The sequence below is a fragment of the Phascolarctos cinereus genome, unplaced genomic scaffold, assembly GCF_003287225.1.
Source record: "Phascolarctos cinereus isolate Bilbo 61053 unplaced genomic scaffold, phaCin_HiC Scaffold_5;HRSCAF=322, whole genome shotgun sequence".
Taxonomy (NCBI): Eukaryota; Metazoa; Chordata; class Mammalia; order Diprotodontia; family Phascolarctidae; genus Phascolarctos; species Phascolarctos cinereus.
Genome location: NW_027555958.1, coordinates 80,425,691 through 80,444,752, shown reverse-complemented (window position 1 = coordinate 80,444,752; position 19,062 = coordinate 80,425,691). Strand labels below are relative to the sequence as shown.

Sequence of the window (19,062 nt, the reverse complement as noted above, 5' to 3'; positions counted from 1 at the left end):
AAGAGGATGAGATAGATCGTTAGTGTCCTAGAAACAATGACATGAACTTGGATAGACTTTGAGAGATAGTGGAAGACAGAAGGGCCTGGCATATGGGTCCATGGGGTCACAGAGACTCAGACACAACTGAATTAACAACAACAAAAAAAAGTATAATAAAATGTCCGGGAGGTTGTAGGTTGCACTTCTTGAGATCTTCAAGCCCGGGTGATCATTAGCCAGGTATTTGGTAGAAGGGCTCCTTGGAGTCCTTGTCAGTTGAAATAATTCTATGATTTTGAGATAAAGTGTATAAAGTTTTAAAGATGGCTGTATTTCAGAGAATTATTTTTAACTTCATAGAAAAATATTCCTGATTTTATAGAGGGCTATTGTATTACCAATTTAGCTCACTTCATATATACTCAGAGGACCTCATATATAAAACTAGAAGGTACCTGCAAGGTTAAGCAGTCCATTTTACATGTAATCCATTTTACAGATGAGAAAACTGAATCCCCCCAAGTATGAGATGACTTGCCCGAGGTCAAACAGCTAGTAAGAAAGGTAGGATTTTAACTTAGGTCTTCTGATTTTAGCTCTACTGATTTGTTCTTCTTACAACACAACTTCATGTTTCTGAAAAGTCACATGAGAATCAAACTACGAAGGGAGCTCGTCATTTAAAGAAAGATTGCAATTGGGCATTTTGCACAGGAAATAATTCGTCTATAAAGAAGATAACAAGGCCCTGTTTTCTTGATCATATTTCATCTTTTATCAAAAAGATTTTCTTGAAGTCGGGCAAAGCTGTTCAGAGTAACCCTGCCTTTTATGAACCCCACCCCTTACAATATAATTGAGAAGGAAGAGAGAAGGAAAAATAGATTTTGGTTTTTTATGTTACATAACTTTAAACCATTGGTTAGTTCAAGAATTCACTACTGTAGTTACCTTTACAATTTAAGGGGGTTGCTTGTTTTGTTTTAATTTTTTACTGAAGTCTTTGCAAAAGACCAGTGAAATCAGAGCTAAGCCATTCAAAATCAATGTTGAGCCCAGGCAATCGCCATCGATCTGGAAGGCCAAGTTCCAAAAGCAAACCATGCCAAGATGGCTGTACAGAATTTTCTATTTCAATGAAAATGTTTCTGGTGCTTATTTTATTCAAGCTGGGCTAGTTTTGAAAATAGACTCTGGCATGAATATCTTCTTTCTATCAGCTCGTGTCCATAGCAATCCTTTAACTGGCAATACCACATACAAGGAAACTCAGTAGGGTGCTGCTGTTCATACAGACTTACTTGGACAAGGGGACTTCTCACATTCTTTTGTCTCACGTCCGCTTCCTTTACAATTCTTTCCTCCCAGCTGTGGGACAGGGGAATTGCAGAGGCGGATACGAGTGATGTTACCCAATCCACAGGTTACAGAGCAGGAAGACCAAGGAGACCAGTGACTCCAGCCACCATCTTGCCGTCCTAACAGATGCAGAAACATAGCAGAAGGAGATTAATATCCTATGTTGTTTAAATAAGGAAGAAAATAACTAAAGTTCACCCAGAGGACCTAACCCCAGTCCAGATGTTTGACTTGTTAACTCAGTGATATTTCAAAGTTGGAATCCAGGAAGGAAGTGAAACATTACCTACAATGAGAATAAGGAAAAGCTTAACCTTCTAAATTGTTAACATTCTAGGGATTAACCTGGAAAAGATTTCTCAGCAGTGAAGAGTGTAACTATAATAAGCAATCAGAAACAAAGCAATCAGAAGGCATGTCATTTCTATAACAAAAAGAGCTAGAAGCACACCAGCAAGCTTGAAAAAGAATGGTCTGAACTTGTTGACATACAAGGTAACAGCAATAAAGGAAACCGGGGCTTTCCAAGAGCCGAACCCTCCACCACTTACTTCGGTTGTCACATTTGCCAAGGCTGCACATTCTTGTCTGGATAGAGGGTCCCAGACACGTGTTGCTGGTGACATCACAAGAGCGTCCTCTCTGTTGTGTTCCTGAACCACATGTGACAGAGCATTCTGTCCATTCAGCCCATGGGGACCAGCCTTCTTCATTGTCGTTGACTGGGTGATAAGAGAAAATAAAATATACTAAAGTCCAGGTCTCACTTTCATGGATAGTTGGGTCATCTGAGCACAGCAATGATACAGTGTCTCACATTTAATAGGTGCTTTTTTTTAATTACTAGAATTTAACTGAACAACAATGATTTTTAAAAATGTGTTCGGATTCCGGGGTGAGCCAGAATCAGCTCACAGGAGACAACTGTTAGATTTTCAGTGTGGGCATTAACTCCTTGGAATTGGACAAATCCTACACATCAGAACTTGGGTTATTGTTTTGTTAATTGTCTAGAATTCTTAAAAAAGATGGAGAAAATCTTAATACTGCAGATTAAATCTTACAATGTGTCATGTATAATTTTTTCAGAGACCTAGCTGTTAAACATTTACCAGCATGCTCCCTGGTTGGATATCATTATAATGAATGAACCTAAAAAATACATTATTTACTAATTGATGAAACAAAACATTTCTTCCCCTTTCTGGAAAATATATTGTCCTATACAGAAACCATCCTAGGAATGATAAAAGACCAATATCATGGGTAGCAGGCTACAGTGGAAAACAAAACATTGACTTTGAAATCAGAATCCAAGTTCAAATCAGTGTCACTGATAGCTGGTCACAATGCTGAAATCCCACTCAACCCTTGTACCTTGACCAGTCAATCAGAGATCAATCTCAGGGCCTAGGATATTCCAATAATGGAGATATAAAAGGCAGTGGTAAGAAAAAAGGTAGTACAACAGAAGAGACTTGAGGAGAAAGGTCCAAAAATAGATCCTCCATCTTGCCATGACACAGGGAAACCTTGTTCCTTATTCTTTTAATCGCAAATCAAAAGAAACATTAAAAAACAGGCAGTGAAAAATTAGAAAACTCAACCTAGAAAATACCTCTTCAAATTTATTATGTTCTCATAGAAACATATTATAGTGAGAGGAGACCTGGGTTCAAATTTTAGATCCCCTACTTATGGGCGGTGGGATATTGACCAAGGCACTCTTGCCTCTCTACCTTCAACTGAAAGGAAAAGGGAGAATAATATTTATCCTACCCACCTTAGGGGGCTATTATGAGACTAGCATATTGTAATAACTGGTGATGGCTATATAAATGTGAGCTGATATTATTAGTAGTAGTATTCTATTTATGTGGACATTATCTTTGGAGGATTTCAAGGTATCTTGATGAAAAATATTACTTTATTTGTTAAAAAAAAAAAAGCACAATAGTCCCTAGGGACTGAATTTTTTTTGCTCATTCCTCTACATTCACTTTCTTCATCCTTTCTTCCATACCAACTTCTTATCTTCAGTTACAGATATATATATATACACACACACACACATATATATACACATATATATACTAATAGTAGTAGTAGTAGCAGTAGTAGTAATAGCTACCATTTATATACTGTTTTAAGGTTTTAAGACACTTTACAAATATTTACAAATAAATATCATCTCATTTTATCTTCACAATAACCCTGAGAGATAGTAGTATCCCCAACTGTAAAATGGAGATAATAATAGCCACCATCATAGAATTGTTATAAGAATCAAATAAAATAATATTTTAAAGTGCTTAACCCAGTTCCTGGCACACTTTTGTGGTTGTTCAGTCATTCAGTAGTGTCTGACTCTTTGCTTATTCTATTCCATTTTACAGCTGAGGAAACTAAAGAAGAGGTTAAGTGATTTGCCAAGGGTACATGGCTAATAAGTATCTGAGATCAAATTGAAGTTAGGTCTTCTTGACTCCAGGTCAGGCATCTGTCCATTGTGCTACCAGCTACCTCTAATTTGCATAAAATTGATTCCTCCTATTTGGAGTAGTAATACTCACAAGGGGAGCAGGAAGGACAACATTCACCTTCAACAAAGGAGGGATTGGCACAAGCTACTGCTGGGCAGGTGATTTGGCTGCAAACTGTTTTAAATTTCTACAAAGAAAGTAATTTCATTAGTTTCTGCTGGTAAACATTTTTATAAACACAGACAGTACAACCTTTGCAAAATAGCAACAGCAAAGGAATGAAAGAAGGAAGGAAGGAAGGAAGGAAGGAAGGAAGGAAGGAAGGAAGGAAGGAAGGAAGGAAGGAAGGAAGGAAGGAAGGAAAGAACACTATGACTACTAGTCACTTACGAGGGAGAGGAAAGATACAAAAGTGCATTCTTCCCTGCCTTTCTGACTAAAATTGACAGGAAGCAAGAAGCAGGATGATTTTCTCTAGTTCATTTTATCCCTTGACCTTCCCTATTGGTCCAGAAAGAAAGAGCAGATGTCAAGCATTTGATTAGGAAAGAGGATAAGAAAAAAGAATAAAAACTAGTTTTAAAAAAGTGGCATGAATATCCAAAACAGTGACAAACAGGCAAAGTTGGGAAAGAAGATTAGGGGCTAAATTGCTTGTATGAACTGTTAACTAATCTGGGTCTTGCCTTTTCCCAGAAAGTATGCTAAGCTTAAATTTCCTCATAGAAGAAAATTCATAAACAAGGATGTGAAAAGTAAGTATTCAGAATACCTAGGTTTAAGCCTATTTACTAGCTTTGTGACTTTGGAAAGGTCACTTAAGCCCTCTACGCCTCAAGTTCCTGAAAAATGAGGGGGTTAGATTCTTGTCAGCTCTCACATTTCTATGTTATAGGAGTACTTTATTCCTGTTTCAATAGTCACAGAGTGTTTTCCTACAAAATAACTACATTTTGATTATTCAAAGAATAAGCATGTATCTTACAGGTTATAAAAGGGTAGACAGAGAGTTATGCTTTTGTTTCTCTCTTTTCCTTACTCATTCTGTCTCTCTTCCTCATCTTTCCTTATTTCTTTTCCCCTCACTTCTGTCATTATCTGCCACCAACTCTCTGTATCTCTGTCTCTCTGTCTCTGTGTCTCTGTCTCTCTCTCTCTCTCTCTTCCTCCTTTCTCCATCTCATGGAGGAAAAGTGCTTCCAAATTCTTACCTTGCAAGTACATTTAGTACAACTGTCCACTACCCAGGTCTCATTATCTTGAAAGAAACGGCCATCTTGCCAACATGCCGTCTGGTTCCTCACCTTTAGAGGGACACCAACGAGTTCCCAGAGAACTTGATTATCATTTGTCTAGAAAAGTAAAAACACCCCCAGGCAAAAGACACAAGTGAAGTCCAGGGTTCAATTCCAAGTCAGTATTAAGACATCTTAATGATAACATTCTGGTTTTTGGTAAACTATTTATTCCTTTAAATAAGTGCAAATGAGATAATAATGTAGGTAAGGTAAACCTTTGCAAACCTTAAAGCACTATATTACCGACTGTTACTGTTATTGTTATTATTAAGAAACATGAAGCACATATCTATACCATTTTGTGATAGATGACTCTAGGCTAGTAAAGATGAAAAGTAATCAAAGTTGAAGAAACACAAAGAACTATATAAATACTTACTACTATTACCACAACAACAACTACTACTGCTACATACTACTTCTACTACTTAATACTACTACTATTCTACTACTACTACTACAACCATTTCTACTCCTCCTCCTGTGACTGCTTCTACTACTAGTATTAGTACTTACTATTACTTCTACTACTTAATACCACTATTACTATTCTACTAGTATAGCTATTTCTATTGCTGCTACTGCTATTTCACTACTATTAGCAGTACTAGTACTTATTATCACTTCTGTTACAAGAGAATGGAACATGAAAAGGTTTGCAAATTCTCTCAAATTCCATCTGTCTTATGTCCAGATGGAGGCTCTGTTTTAAAGAGTATATGGCATTTGTAGGAGATGTGGCAACATTCTTCCACTACTACTATTTACTACTACTTTTACTGCTTAATACTACTAGTACTATTCTACTACTACTACAACTTCTACTACTACTACCTATTACTTCAATTACTTAATACTACTAGTACTCTTCTAGTATTACTACTATAACTTCTACTGCTACTATTACTACAATAAAATTAGCCCTAAGTATTTTCCTAAGCTACACAGGCAGTATCCACTTGTACCCGTCACATCTTGATGCTCTGCCAATTTGACAACACCCAATTAAAGCTAAACTTTGTTTTCTCTTTTCTGCTCAATGGTTTTAGCTGATGAGCCAAACAGATGAAGGCAGCCCCCATTGGGCTGAGATTCCAGAAGGTAGTGGGAGAGGATATACAGAAGAGGCTCATGGTTTATGCTAACAACGAAAGAAAAGGAAAAACTAGCTTACCACCAACAACAATATCATCAGAGTAAATGCGTGTGAATGCCTTCTAGCCTAGATCCATCTGCCTGGCTAGTCTGCTTTAAATGCATGCCCCCTTAAAGACAGCTCTTGATATGGGAATGCACCGGAGGAAAGGACACGTTATGCTTTGTGGATTTGTCCCAGCACTACATACATCAGCAGCCACTGTCCAACTTTTGCTTTGCTTTGGTGCAGGATTATCCATGCTTTCTACTCTAATGAGAAATGTTCCTATTTTTAGCTATTCATGACAGATACTTCCTCTAGGCAGATGCAGAGAGATCCAAAAGCCATTCCTCTAATAATGGAAGCAACAGATCATAGGAATGGAAGCAATATAGTCTTCATTTCCGAAATCCAGATCCAGCTTTAAAATGAGAATGAATTTCCCAAATGGAAAATTTAAAGACTCCCTAAATAGTTGGCGGAAGGGATGGGTGAAGACTTCTCCTTGAACTGCTTGGTGCTACAAGAAGGCCAGATTAATTTTTCCACCCCAGAATACCCCTAGCACTGCTCTTTTTCATGGCCTCACACTTTATCTCTCTATTACATCCTCTAGAGAGCCAGAATAATATAAAGACTAAGCACTTGTGGGCTTGCTATTGCACAGGAAGAAGTAGTGAGGATTACCTCAGAGTTAGGCCTGTATAATTCTGATTTAGAATCCGAACACAAGACATCTCTTATGCTCCAGTACAATCTCTTCCCAGCCACGTAACCCTCACAGATGTTTCTCTTCCCTTGCTTTTCCCCAAAATGTCACTGCATAACCAGACCCAGATGTCCCATCTCTGTTCTTGTTCACTCTTATTATACTCCCATTAATACCGTGGTCTCTATTACTGTGTGGAAATAAACTTGCTACAGGTATTCATTATGTCTAAATTTAAATCTAGATCCTGATGCCTTTTATCACTTGTAAAGAGCTATATAATTCTTTCTCACTAACTTATTTTTCTCGCTTCCCTTCTTTAATTCCACTCAGGTCCCAGACAATCAGCCACTAAGCCAAAGAATGTTGCCACATCTCCTACAAATATCATATATTCTTTAAAACAGAGCCTCCATCTGGACATAAGACAGATGGAATTTGAGAGAATTTGCAAATCTTTTCATGTTCCATTCTCTTGTCAATGGATTCATACATCAAATGGCACTCAAACAAACAAAGAGAACTCTTTGAACAACCATCTGTCAAATATGCAATTTGGAATCTGTAGGGAAACTATTTCAATTTGGCCCTAAGTGCTACCTCGTGACCAGATTTCCCAGCCCAACAAAAAGAATCAACAGATATACCTCCAGCTACACACACTGCCACCATTCCGCTTAGTTTAAGGAAATACTCTTCTATTACCAAACAATCAGAGGTTTGGAGATGAAAAAGTCTCCTCATAGGCCATCTAAATTCAAACTCCCTCATTTTTTAGGTAAGAAAACTGAGACCCAGAGATTACAAGTGACTTGCTCAAGATCTCACAGGGAATAAACACAAGAGGGAAGATTTGACTCAGATCCTCTGACTCCAGAACAGACGATGTTTCCATTAAACCAAATAGTTCCATGTTTCTCTACTTTAGCTTAATTTTAGCAGAACTTACCACTTTATTTAGATTTTCTCTGAGGCTGTTGACCAGGCTGTGTAGCCCTGATATTTCATTGATCATGCTGCCTAGCTCTTCACAGGAGCGCTCGCAAACTTCTGCTTTTTTCTCTATGTTTGGGCTAAGGCGGAGTATCTCCGTGCTCTCATTGATGGTGTTCATTTCAGCTGCAAAAGAGAACAAAAAAGAGCTGCACAGGCAACATTGGACCTCTGATTATAGTTTGTTTGGGGAATTATATGCTGGCCCCAGAGGTGGAGTTGAGTGGCATCTGTTTTTTGGAGTGGTCTGATGCTAAATTATACCCACAGCAAAGGAAAGGAGTTGAAAATCAGCTGTTTCTAATTACAACTTTTCTTTTTTCACAAGGGAGTCCACTTCCATTCCACAAAACTTGACTTACCACGTAAAGACAGTTCACTGACAGAAGAAAGCTTTTATTTATGAAGAGAACATATTCAGTATCCTAGGAACCTTTACATTTGCAACTTTATAAAGATGTATTCAAATTTTACATCAAGTATAGCATTCACCCTGACACTGACATGGCTTTCTCCTGTTCTTTCCCTAATTTTGAGTGTCTGTTCTTCTTCCCAACTCCAGCTGTAAAATACTACCACATACTCTCTTACCCACCTGACCACTCATCATCTCACTTTCCTCTCTTTCCTATCACCAAACATCCTTCCTTATGACTCATTCATCTAGTAAAACTATAATCCATCCTCCTTCCCTTTTTTGTTAATATCTCACATTTCTCAATGAAGCTTTTCCTGATCCTTGCAGCCATAACCTCCCCCCATCCGATCCCCATCGACATAATTTGTATTTACTTCTTACAGACATACACACACATACATTCTGCCTCCTCTTATAGAATGTATGCCCTTGAGGACAGAGACTACTTAGTGATGTCTTTGTATCCTTATTGACTAACACAAGCCAATTCCAGGCACATAAAAGGAATTTGATAAATGTATATTGGTTGATTATTTTAGGTTCAATTTCTTGAAACAAAGCATATGCATCACTACCTCCTCCATTTAAAAAAAAAGACTTTCTTAACTCTCTATGTGAATTACTTATTCTTAATAATATCAATTTACTATTTATAGCAGCTTATTTTGTGGTGGCTAAGATTTGGAAATCTAAGGGATGACCATCAATTGGGGAATGGATAGACAAGCTGTAGTATACGATTGTGATGGAATATTATTGTGCTCTAAGAAATGACAACAGGATTATTTCAGAAAAAAAAAAACCTGGAAAAACTTACATGAGCTGATGCAAGGTAAAGTGAGCCAAACCAGAACATTGTACACAGTAGTGACAATATTATATGATGAAATGATAGTTATTCTCAGCAATACAATGATCCAAGAAAATCCCAAAGGATTCTTGATGAAGCATACTATCTGCCTCCAGAGAAAGAACTGATATTGTCTGAATGCATGCTTTTTGTGTTTGATACTTGTTTGATATTATCTGATACACGATATTTTCACTCTTTCATTTTTTCTTCAAGTCTTCTTGTACAAAATGACTAATACGGAAATGTTTTACAGGATTGTACATGTATAACCTATATCTGATTGTTTACAACATCACGGAAGGGGAGGGGAGAGAGGGAGAGAATTTGGAACTCAAAAAAAATGTTAAATATTGCTTTAAAATGTAACTGGGGAAAAATAAAATACCATATGTTAAAATTTTTATCTATTTACAATGCTTATTCTGATCAACTTTCTCCCACCTTTCTTTTTCCCACAGATAAGATTGTGCTCTTTGGGTCTCAATCCTGGGGCCAAAGATGGGTATGTGACATCCAGGAACATGGAAAGACCCGGGACCCATGGAACAGTCCTGGCCTGGAATTTGACAAGTCAGCTTTTCAAATCTGTCAGTCTCTAGATGAAGGGAACAGATCAGGTTCACATATTAATTTTAATGCCACCACGCCCCGGGAGGAGCAGTGTCTGATTTGTAGCTCAAACAATAGAGGCAGATCTACCTTTGAACAATATGTTTTTACTTCACTGTCATGGCTGCATCACATTTTCTTTGGTCCAAACTACCAGTTATTTCATCCTCACAGGGAGTTTCCAGAGTCAAAGATGTCCTCCTCTAGTGTCAATTAATAATTCATCTGAAATTTGAAGTCTGACAGTTGCCGGAGGCACTTAAAGGATGAGCAACTTGCCTGAGGTCTCATAGATAGTGTGTGTGAGGGAGAAAGTATGAATCAAGGTCTTCTTTCTAAATTTTTGAACTAGTATGTCCCTTCTGCTCACCACTCTTTTATGTGTTGTCTCCTCCATTAGGATGTAAACTCCTTGAAGGCAGGGCCTATATTTGCTATATATTTGTATCCTCATCACACTTTGCACAGTGCCTGACACAAAGTAAGCATCTAGTAAATGATTTTTCCTTCATTTGTTTCTTCTTTTTTTTTTAGGCAATTGGGGTTAAGCAACTTGCCCAGGGTCACACAGCTAAGTGTCAAGCGTTTGGTCTGAGGCTGGATTTGAACTCAGGTCCTCCTGACTCCAGGGCCAGTGCTCTATCCACTGCACCACCTAACTGCCCCTCATTTGTTTATTCTTGAAAGCAATACCAGACCATTATTCCACTACAAGTTACTTCTCAAACCAGATTATATATGTACTATTTCATCTTTATATGTTCATGTTATTTAGCTCTAGAACCACTTGATCCACTCATATAATCTCCACTCTTCTCCAGCGCCTTTTCAGATGTAATCCATTTCTATTCAAAAACATTCGACAAACGTTTCTCAAGAGTCTTCTATATCCAAGTCACTGTGCTAGGTGGTTGGCACTCTACTTTTCTGTTTGCTCTGGATTTTGAGAAACATCTTTGGCATCTTCAGTTTATTTCAATTTAATCTTATCCATGGTTTTTGTTAGGAAATATTGATTACTACAAGACCTTATAGCATAGCATTTAAATATTACCCTCTCTCACTTGCAATAAAAGTTCTCATTGACACAGGAATAAGTAGAGTAATCACAGAAAAAATCTAGACCTGGAGTCAGAGGCTTTGGGATTGAGACTCCTTTCTCTTTTTTTCTTTTTCTTTTTAATCCAATTTTGTGTCATCTCAAGTAAATTATTTACCTTTGAATCTGTTTCCTCAACTGTAAAATGGGGATAATAAAATCTGCCTTGCTTTCTCCACATCATACTGGATAATGTATATATGGTGCACCACAACCATAAAGAACCAAATAGACATTAGCTATGATTAAGATGCTACAGCTGTATATATAGATGGGTGTTTAGCAAATAGAGCATCTATTTCCAGACAGAATAAGTATAGTAAGGTCAATGGTCCCAAATGGATCAAAAAGGAATAATCCCAAATTCAGAAATATTCTCAAACTTGAGGTAACTCACTCATTGGCATAAGCATTCTTGGATATTGCAGGGGTGGGAACCTGTGGCCTTGAGGCCACATGTGGCTTTATAGGTCCTTGGGTGTGACCTTTTGACTATGTCCAAGTTTTACTGAGCAAATCCTCTTATTAAGGGGATTTGTCCTGTGAAGTTTTCAGTCAGTAAAAGGGCTGCATTTGAGAACTTAGAGGGCCACATGAGTCTCAAGGCTGCAGGTTCCCCACCTCTGTTCTAGAATCTAGAACCTTTTAGTAAATATTAACAATGCTTTATTTAAAGTAAGTTCATAAAAGAGAGGAAAATTCTTCTCATGTGGGCATAAAATAAAATAATATAGGAATATAAAGATCCAAATAAAAGATAATTGAAATTTATATTATTTTATATGTATATCTCATTTTGACCTCACAATAGATTAGGTACTATATATACTATAGATTGGTACTATGAGTATTTTTTTTAATCCCTATTTGACAAATGAGGAAACTGATGCTTAGCATAGTTGAATGACTTCCTGATGGTAATACAACTAGTAAATACTAGGGTTGGTATTTCAACTCAGACCTCTGATTACTCCAATTCCGGGGCTCTTCCCACTAAACCATTGGTCTCCATTTAGCAATGCTTTCTCTTTGGACTTGTTAGGCAGTTTCCATTCTAATATTGCCTCTTATCACAACTCTCCCTTTTCCATTTTATAACACATTCCATAAATGCCAGGCTGACTTAGCCAGACTATTTAAGCTGATAAAGTTTCTTTTTTATTTGAATATTAGGAAAATCTTTCTTCCAAGCACAGTAACACACCTGCTTCTCCCTTTCTAATGTGTTTTGATGGGTAGGTAACTGCATTGGAGTAATGTCCTTGCCTTGACCCCTCCCAGCTCCATTACAGTCCAGTGGTAACATGCATAATCAGGCAAATACAAGTGTCTGAATATAGGGTCTAGGAGTTGGCTTGTCCTACTGGCACCCCTCAGTGAATCAAATATTAAAAGCTATCTGAATCCACTGTGGTTTGCCAGTAGGGTATGAGGATAAGTATTTTGTTTCTTGAAACATGGCACCTGCTGACAAAGTCAACTAGAAACTGGATTGTTGGCTTGGGATAAAGCAATCTGCCTTCCATCTGTTTATGGACAGAAATGTAGCAGCTCGTTCCTTCAGATTCTCCTTCATTCTAACGGCATGGACAAAGTGCCAAAGAAAGTGAAATCCTTTCTAGGATTAAAAAACAAAATCTATAGGACAAGGGCTTCTTTGGCAAAGCTAAAAACTGAGTAAAGTTTGTGTTTCCACCAAGCACTCTATCCATGGAATCAAGTGGTCTTATGCTGCTTCTAGCTACCCAGAACATCATAGGCAAGCCTATATTTCCCCAGACCATGTCCTATTTCAAAATAATTTCTCTTTGTTCCCCCTTTGCCAAGAAGTCTCCTACTCCCTCTGGGTTCTCTTCCATCTAATTTTCAGTCGCAGAGGAATGTAGGTCTTACAAAATGACACACTAAAAGACTTATAATTAATATATGCTTATGTTGCTCCTCCCACAGTTAAATTTGCATTTGAAATTTCCATACCAAGAGAAAGCAAAGTCTTCACCCAAAGGAGTGAATTGCAAGCTTCAGACAGTCTGAAAAGATTTGGAGGCAGATGAACTTCTCCAGTACCCCTCAAATCATAACAGGGAGAGAAGAACTTAATCTTCTTAAATACCAAACCAGCTCCCCATGGGATAATCACATCTGAGCCAGGATTAGGAACTCTGATCTCTAAACTTTTATGTGTTTGATTGGCTTATTTATATGAAAAAAAATATTTCTTAATTCTAAATTATAATATTTAGCAATGAAACTGTCTAGATTTATTAAATGAGTTGACTATTTTCCAGTTAATTTTTTCAATGCTATTATTTTTATTATTGTTATTATGAAACACCCAGGTGGAGCACTGTAGTGGAACTATGGGCCTGGAATCAGGAAGACCAGAGTTCAAATCCAGCTTCAGACACAATAACTGTGTGATCTGAGCAAGTCACAGGACTGCTGCCTCAATTTCCTTAACTATAAAATAGGAATGATACCTCCTAACTCGCAGAGTGTTGTGAGGATCAAATTAGATAATATTTATAAAATACTTAGCACAATATCTGGCACATAGTAGGTGCTTAATAAGTATTATTTTTTTCCTTCTTAATAATAGTAATACTAATAGTGGATTATTAATGCAGATTCTATAGTAGTATTCTTAAATCCAATATAGCAAATTTGGCTGTCAACAATGATCAAATAAACTAAATCTTGACAAATTTCCTCTATGCTCTTTCCTCTTGGCATGATAGAGATAGGTATCTTAAAACTAGTCTATTCTCTGTGTGTTCTTTGAACTATCTTAAAGCTGCTGCAGTTTTCTCAACATGTGGAATCATTCACCTTTAACACGCCTTTGCACAAAACACAATGCAGATGGTTATTTTCATATTTCCACTATTAAGAGTAAATTTAAGATCAATTATCACAACAGGGAGTGCCTCGCTACCCTATGTAATAATCTTTTAATCCAGACACACACACACACACACACACACACACACACACACACACACACACAGCCATTTCCAAAGAAGGTCAATAACAAGCAGTCCTTTAAAAGCTCACATAGAAAAAATAATCCCATCTTCATAGACATAAACACTTTAGGTTCTCAAGAATACCCCTCATAAGGAAGACAGAAGGCATAGATTTTTTTTTACTAAACATCATCCTTAAAAATTCCAAAATCCACTATTTCTTTAAAAATCTACAAAAACGAGACCAGTACTAAATTCAAAGCTTCCAGGTTGTTTCATTTGTTGGACATAGGCACCACTGTCCTAGCAAAAGTTTTAACAACTGGCTCTCCTCCCCTCAAAAAGAAATAAAATAAAAGTTATACAGCACATACCTTTAAGTTAAATTTGCACTATCGACATTTTCTCCTTTTTTTCCTAAGCCTAGACAATTAACAGAAGAATAAATCAAGATCTGATTTGTAGCATCTGCCATTTTCCAAGGCATAAATGCTCACATTGAAGATTTAACAACTGGTTCTCCTAAGCCATTTGAGTTGAATATAGGCACACAAAGCTGGCTTTATACACAGAAAGAGAAGGGGCTTGCCCAGATTGTATACTCTAAGAGCGATAAGTTATCATTGGACCTTTGACTTTCTCCAAGCTTCTGCACAACTATCTGCTACCTTTCATAGGAAGACAACTGACTGAGCCCCAGCCTGCCACTGAGTCACGCAAGCTTGAGATCATGTCAGATATGAGGTGAAGAGCTTCAATTACTTATCCAAGACACAGTGTGGATACAAATGACTCATAATCCAATGTTTTAGAAACAGGTATGATCTAGTCAATGCATATTCTTCTGATGATATATTTAAATGTCAGCATTTTTTTGATTACCACTGCCCTGTTCTGAACCTCAAAGAGCTATAACTAGGTCATTGCTGGGGATATCAGGAAAGGAGGCAGTGAGGTGTGTGTGTGTGTGTGTGTGTGTGTGTGTGTGTGTGTGTGTGTGTGTGTGTGTAAAGATGCATATGCTAGAGGGAGCAAATATACTCTTAACAGTGCTTTAAACACCCTCCAGGTTGTCTGTCCTAGAAAAAAAGCTCTCATGACCACACCCTAGTTACATCTCTGTTACTTTATCCCAAACAATATATTTCCTTAGCATTCACCCCCCAAAAGAGCAGTAGCAATAGTTACTCTCTTAATGTCAAATTGTATATATGTGTTTATATCTACATAAACACACACATATACACATATGTATACATATGTAGTATATATTATATTAATATATTATTACAGATATATAATATATAAATATATTATGTGGGGAAAGAGGCTAAAATCAGAAATAATGTGACATTAGAGATTACCTAATCTAACCCATTATTTTCTAGATGAGGAAAGTGTCATAGAAATGAAGTGACTTATCCAATGTCATGTAGTCAGTGAATATTGGAACCTTGATTGTCATCCCTATTTTCTAGCTCTAAGACCATTGCTTTTCCTGCTACCTTCCAGGGTCCCCATAGAAAGTATTTTTGAGTCCCAGAGGATGGTACACTAACATGTCAGAGGACAGGATTCCAGGTTTTTACCAAATTTTGACATATTTTGAGAGAAGTAGTATAGTGTTATAGATAAAAAAAAAAAACAGCCTTGGAGTCAGAAAAACCTGAGTTCAAGCCTTCTTTCTGCCATATAATGACTATCTGACCTGAACAAGACACTTAAATTCTCAGTATCCCAGGTAATTCTCTCAGACTATAAGATGAAGATCAGGTTTACATTCATTATGATTTACATTATTAATGACAGTTTTCCCAGGTTGGGGAGTTCACGACACTAATTAAATCACAGGTCTGGTTCTATGTACCTACTTATGTATAAATACATAAGTATACATACATATACAGAGACAAAGTGAGAGACAGAAACAAAGAAATGGATAGATACACATATAAAAATATACATATATACCTATGAGCAATGTATATGTGTATATACATAAATACAATGTATGTGTATATACACACATGTTGCATGTTCAAGTCTTGTTCCAGACAATATGTCTTCAAGTCATCATCACAATGTGTATTGTTACTGCTCAGTCATTTCTATCATGGCCAACTCTTCATGACCCTATTTGAGGGTTTCTTGGCAAAGATACTAGAGTAGTTTGCCATTTCCTTCTCTAGCTCATTTTACAGATGAGGAAACTAAGGCAAACAGGATTAAGTGATTTGCTCAGGGTCACATAGCTCATAAGTATCTGAGGTCAAATTTGAACTCAGGTCTTCTTGATTCTAGGCCCAGTACTCTATTAACTGAGCCACTTACGGATGCATACACACACACACACACACACACACACACACACAAAATATTCACAGGACTAGAAACAGTCACATATAAGAATTTAGGAAGAAGTTTTCCAAAAAAACAGTAAGACCTGAAAATGATAAGATTAACATGAACCCTACAACATTTATCATTATGCACGGCACCGCACATATATTCATCTTTCACAATCCATCCCAGCTCATAGGATCATAGATTTAGAACTGGAAGATATCTTAGAGGCACATTTTACAAATAAGGAAACTGAGTCTCAGAAAGCTCAAGTGACTTTTCCAAACTCATACAGGTAGTGAGTGGCAGAGCCAGGAAGCTCAGAACTCTGGCTCCAAATTCACTGCTGTTTTTTTTTCCTATTTCATCATTCCACCTCTTCAACTTTTCTACTCTCATACTACAAGGTAAATGGTAACACAAGGATCTGCCTAAATCAAGTGCATACAAAACTCATCCATTAACCTCATAGGATCTTCCTGGTTGCCTTTATTCTTGCTATGAGTTCTTAGAGGCTTAGAGCTCACTAGCCACATAGACCATGCTTACTTTGCACAAATGTTATAAAACTACTTTTGGTAACAAGTTAATGGCATTACACTGGGGACCCATAATTCTAGCAGAGTTCAGAATACGTGGCCTTGAAGGTGCCTTTCAAATCTAGGATTCCATAGTTCTATTACTCTATGTCGCTTACTGTGGGAGTGATTTATGAAGGGTAACTAAAAATAATGCAGGAAATGATGTGGTCTGTTCACCTGGCTCCAAGTAAAATTGCTTTTCAACCAACCCAGAGAGTTTATCCTTTTGAAAAACTACCCAATCACAGTCACTAACCCAGCTTAGGGTTAATCAACTATAATCAAGATAATCTTTAATATAGCTAACCTCAGTCCCCCGTACTTCAGCATGAGTCAGGTCATCTTGTGCTAGTCTCAATGAAGATGGAAAATCTGTAGGTGTTCATCTTTTCACAATTTAGAAATGTCCATTTTCATAATTAAGAAAAGAATAATTCTAAGGATCATGGAAAATAAATACTCTTATTATCTTCCCTCTAATCCTATCTCAGTTTCTCAAAAACTGTTTTTCTGACAGTTTTTAATAGTTTTTTTTTAGCAATTAAGTCCTTCTGGCAGATTGAAAGAAGATGGTTTGTGTCAAGATACACTGTGTGCTATAGTAAGCATATAGTAAAGAGAAGCATATAGTAAAACCTAGACATTGATAACTGGAAAAACTTGGTTGCAACAAATAAAATTAAATTCAATATGTTGTGTACCCTCAAACCTCATTGTGGCAAAAAGTGAACCTGGATTCTTTAAGGACAGTAATGAAGTTAGAATTTTTAAGATTCTACCATGCTAGAAAGCCTTCAAGTATAATCCTAGCAATACCCTATATCTGCTTTCTAAGAAACAGCCTACATAAGCACAGAGAAGTTCATCAATACATTGGCCATAATTTGGTTCTATGACGCATTGATTTAAATTTTTCTTCAACTGGAAATTATAGGGGTATGATGTCTTGATCAAGATGATCACATGTTTGAATTTTGATTGGGGATACATGCTATCCCTTTCCCTAGGTGACATGAGTCATCATGATTTGGTTATGTTACCACTGGCTAGGGATGATAAAGGAAAAAATTTAAATCAGGAATGAAAGTAATCCTTACAAGCTTCTTTATGTACATTACATTCATTTAACTTTTTAACAGGACCAGATGGTACAAGTAGCATATACTCAAAACTACTTTATAAGACCAGCAATATTCAGCTTGAGAAAAGTTAAGGTGGAAAAGATCTTTTGAACCATTCAGAACCCATCCAAAGCTAGTACTTCTGGCAATTTATCATTTCCAACTGTTAACATCTGCAGTTGATGAGTACTTTATCCAAAATGTATATAAAGGTTAGCTTTAAATTAATTCCCCAGAGTCACATTTAACTAAAAATTCTATCAAATACTAACTGTGGAATAAAACATTAGGCAAAACATCTCTACCTGTCTGGCTTCGCTCACATCCTCTCTTGATAAGAACATCTTCCACAGAAGTTTCAAAAACTAAGCGAACATCTTGAAGGAAACCCTGTAAGAAAGCAAAATGAAAACAAAGGGGGGGAAAGTTTTGAAATGATCAAGGACAAATGAGGATAATTTTCTTTCCTGATTTACAACTAGTGAACTTGATTGGATAAATAATTATCCTTGGGGTGTATCCTTGTAAAATCACATTATTGGTCATACTTTTGGAAATCTGTAAAGGTTGGGGTAGTTAAGGTTTTGCCACAGGCACTTGCATGATTGGTACATTCTCTTGGGGAGAAGGGCTACTTCTTCCACGCAGCAATCCACACTGCCCAATGCTATTATGCTCCCTGAACCCTGTTGGACTTAGGGAGAATATAGGCCCAAGAAGAGGAATAAAGAGTAGGCTCGAAGGCCAACAGAGGAGAATAAGGAGTGCATGAGCTTCTCTCCCAAATGTGGTTGGCCCTGTATCCTTTATGCCCCTGATAGAACACCCCAAACTGAACTCAAGGCCATCCTGACTTCACCATCAAATATTTTTAGTTATAAACATCTGAGAACAAGAGCTTGGCATGAAATTATTTCTAGATGAAGGGAGGAAGGCCATCCACACAAAAATCTGGAATGGCACTCATATGAAAATAGGAAATAATTTTGAAAGAATGTCATTCAAAGAATTTGCTTTTAAAATTCCTAAGCATGTAGGTTACTCTGTTATGCTATGCTGTTATATTATGCTAAAGGTTATATACATATATATGTGCATATACATGTACAT

At 37.0% G+C, this 19,062-nt stretch overlaps 1 protein-coding gene across 1 annotated transcript in view; it reads right to left on the bottom strand.

Moving 5' to 3' along the window:
* The window catches only part of THBS2 (thrombospondin 2), a 49,611-nt gene that overhangs the window by 23,338 nt on the left and 7,211 nt on the right, over positions 1-19,062 (bottom strand). The window contains 6 exon segments of the mRNA XM_020972068.2: positions 1,284-1,460; positions 1,893-2,063; positions 3,915-4,011; positions 5,036-5,176; positions 7,919-8,088; positions 18,258-18,342. Of these exon segments, the coding sequence (XP_020827727.1) occupies positions 1,284-1,460; positions 1,893-2,063; positions 3,915-4,011; positions 5,036-5,176; positions 7,919-8,088; positions 18,258-18,342 (841 nt within the window).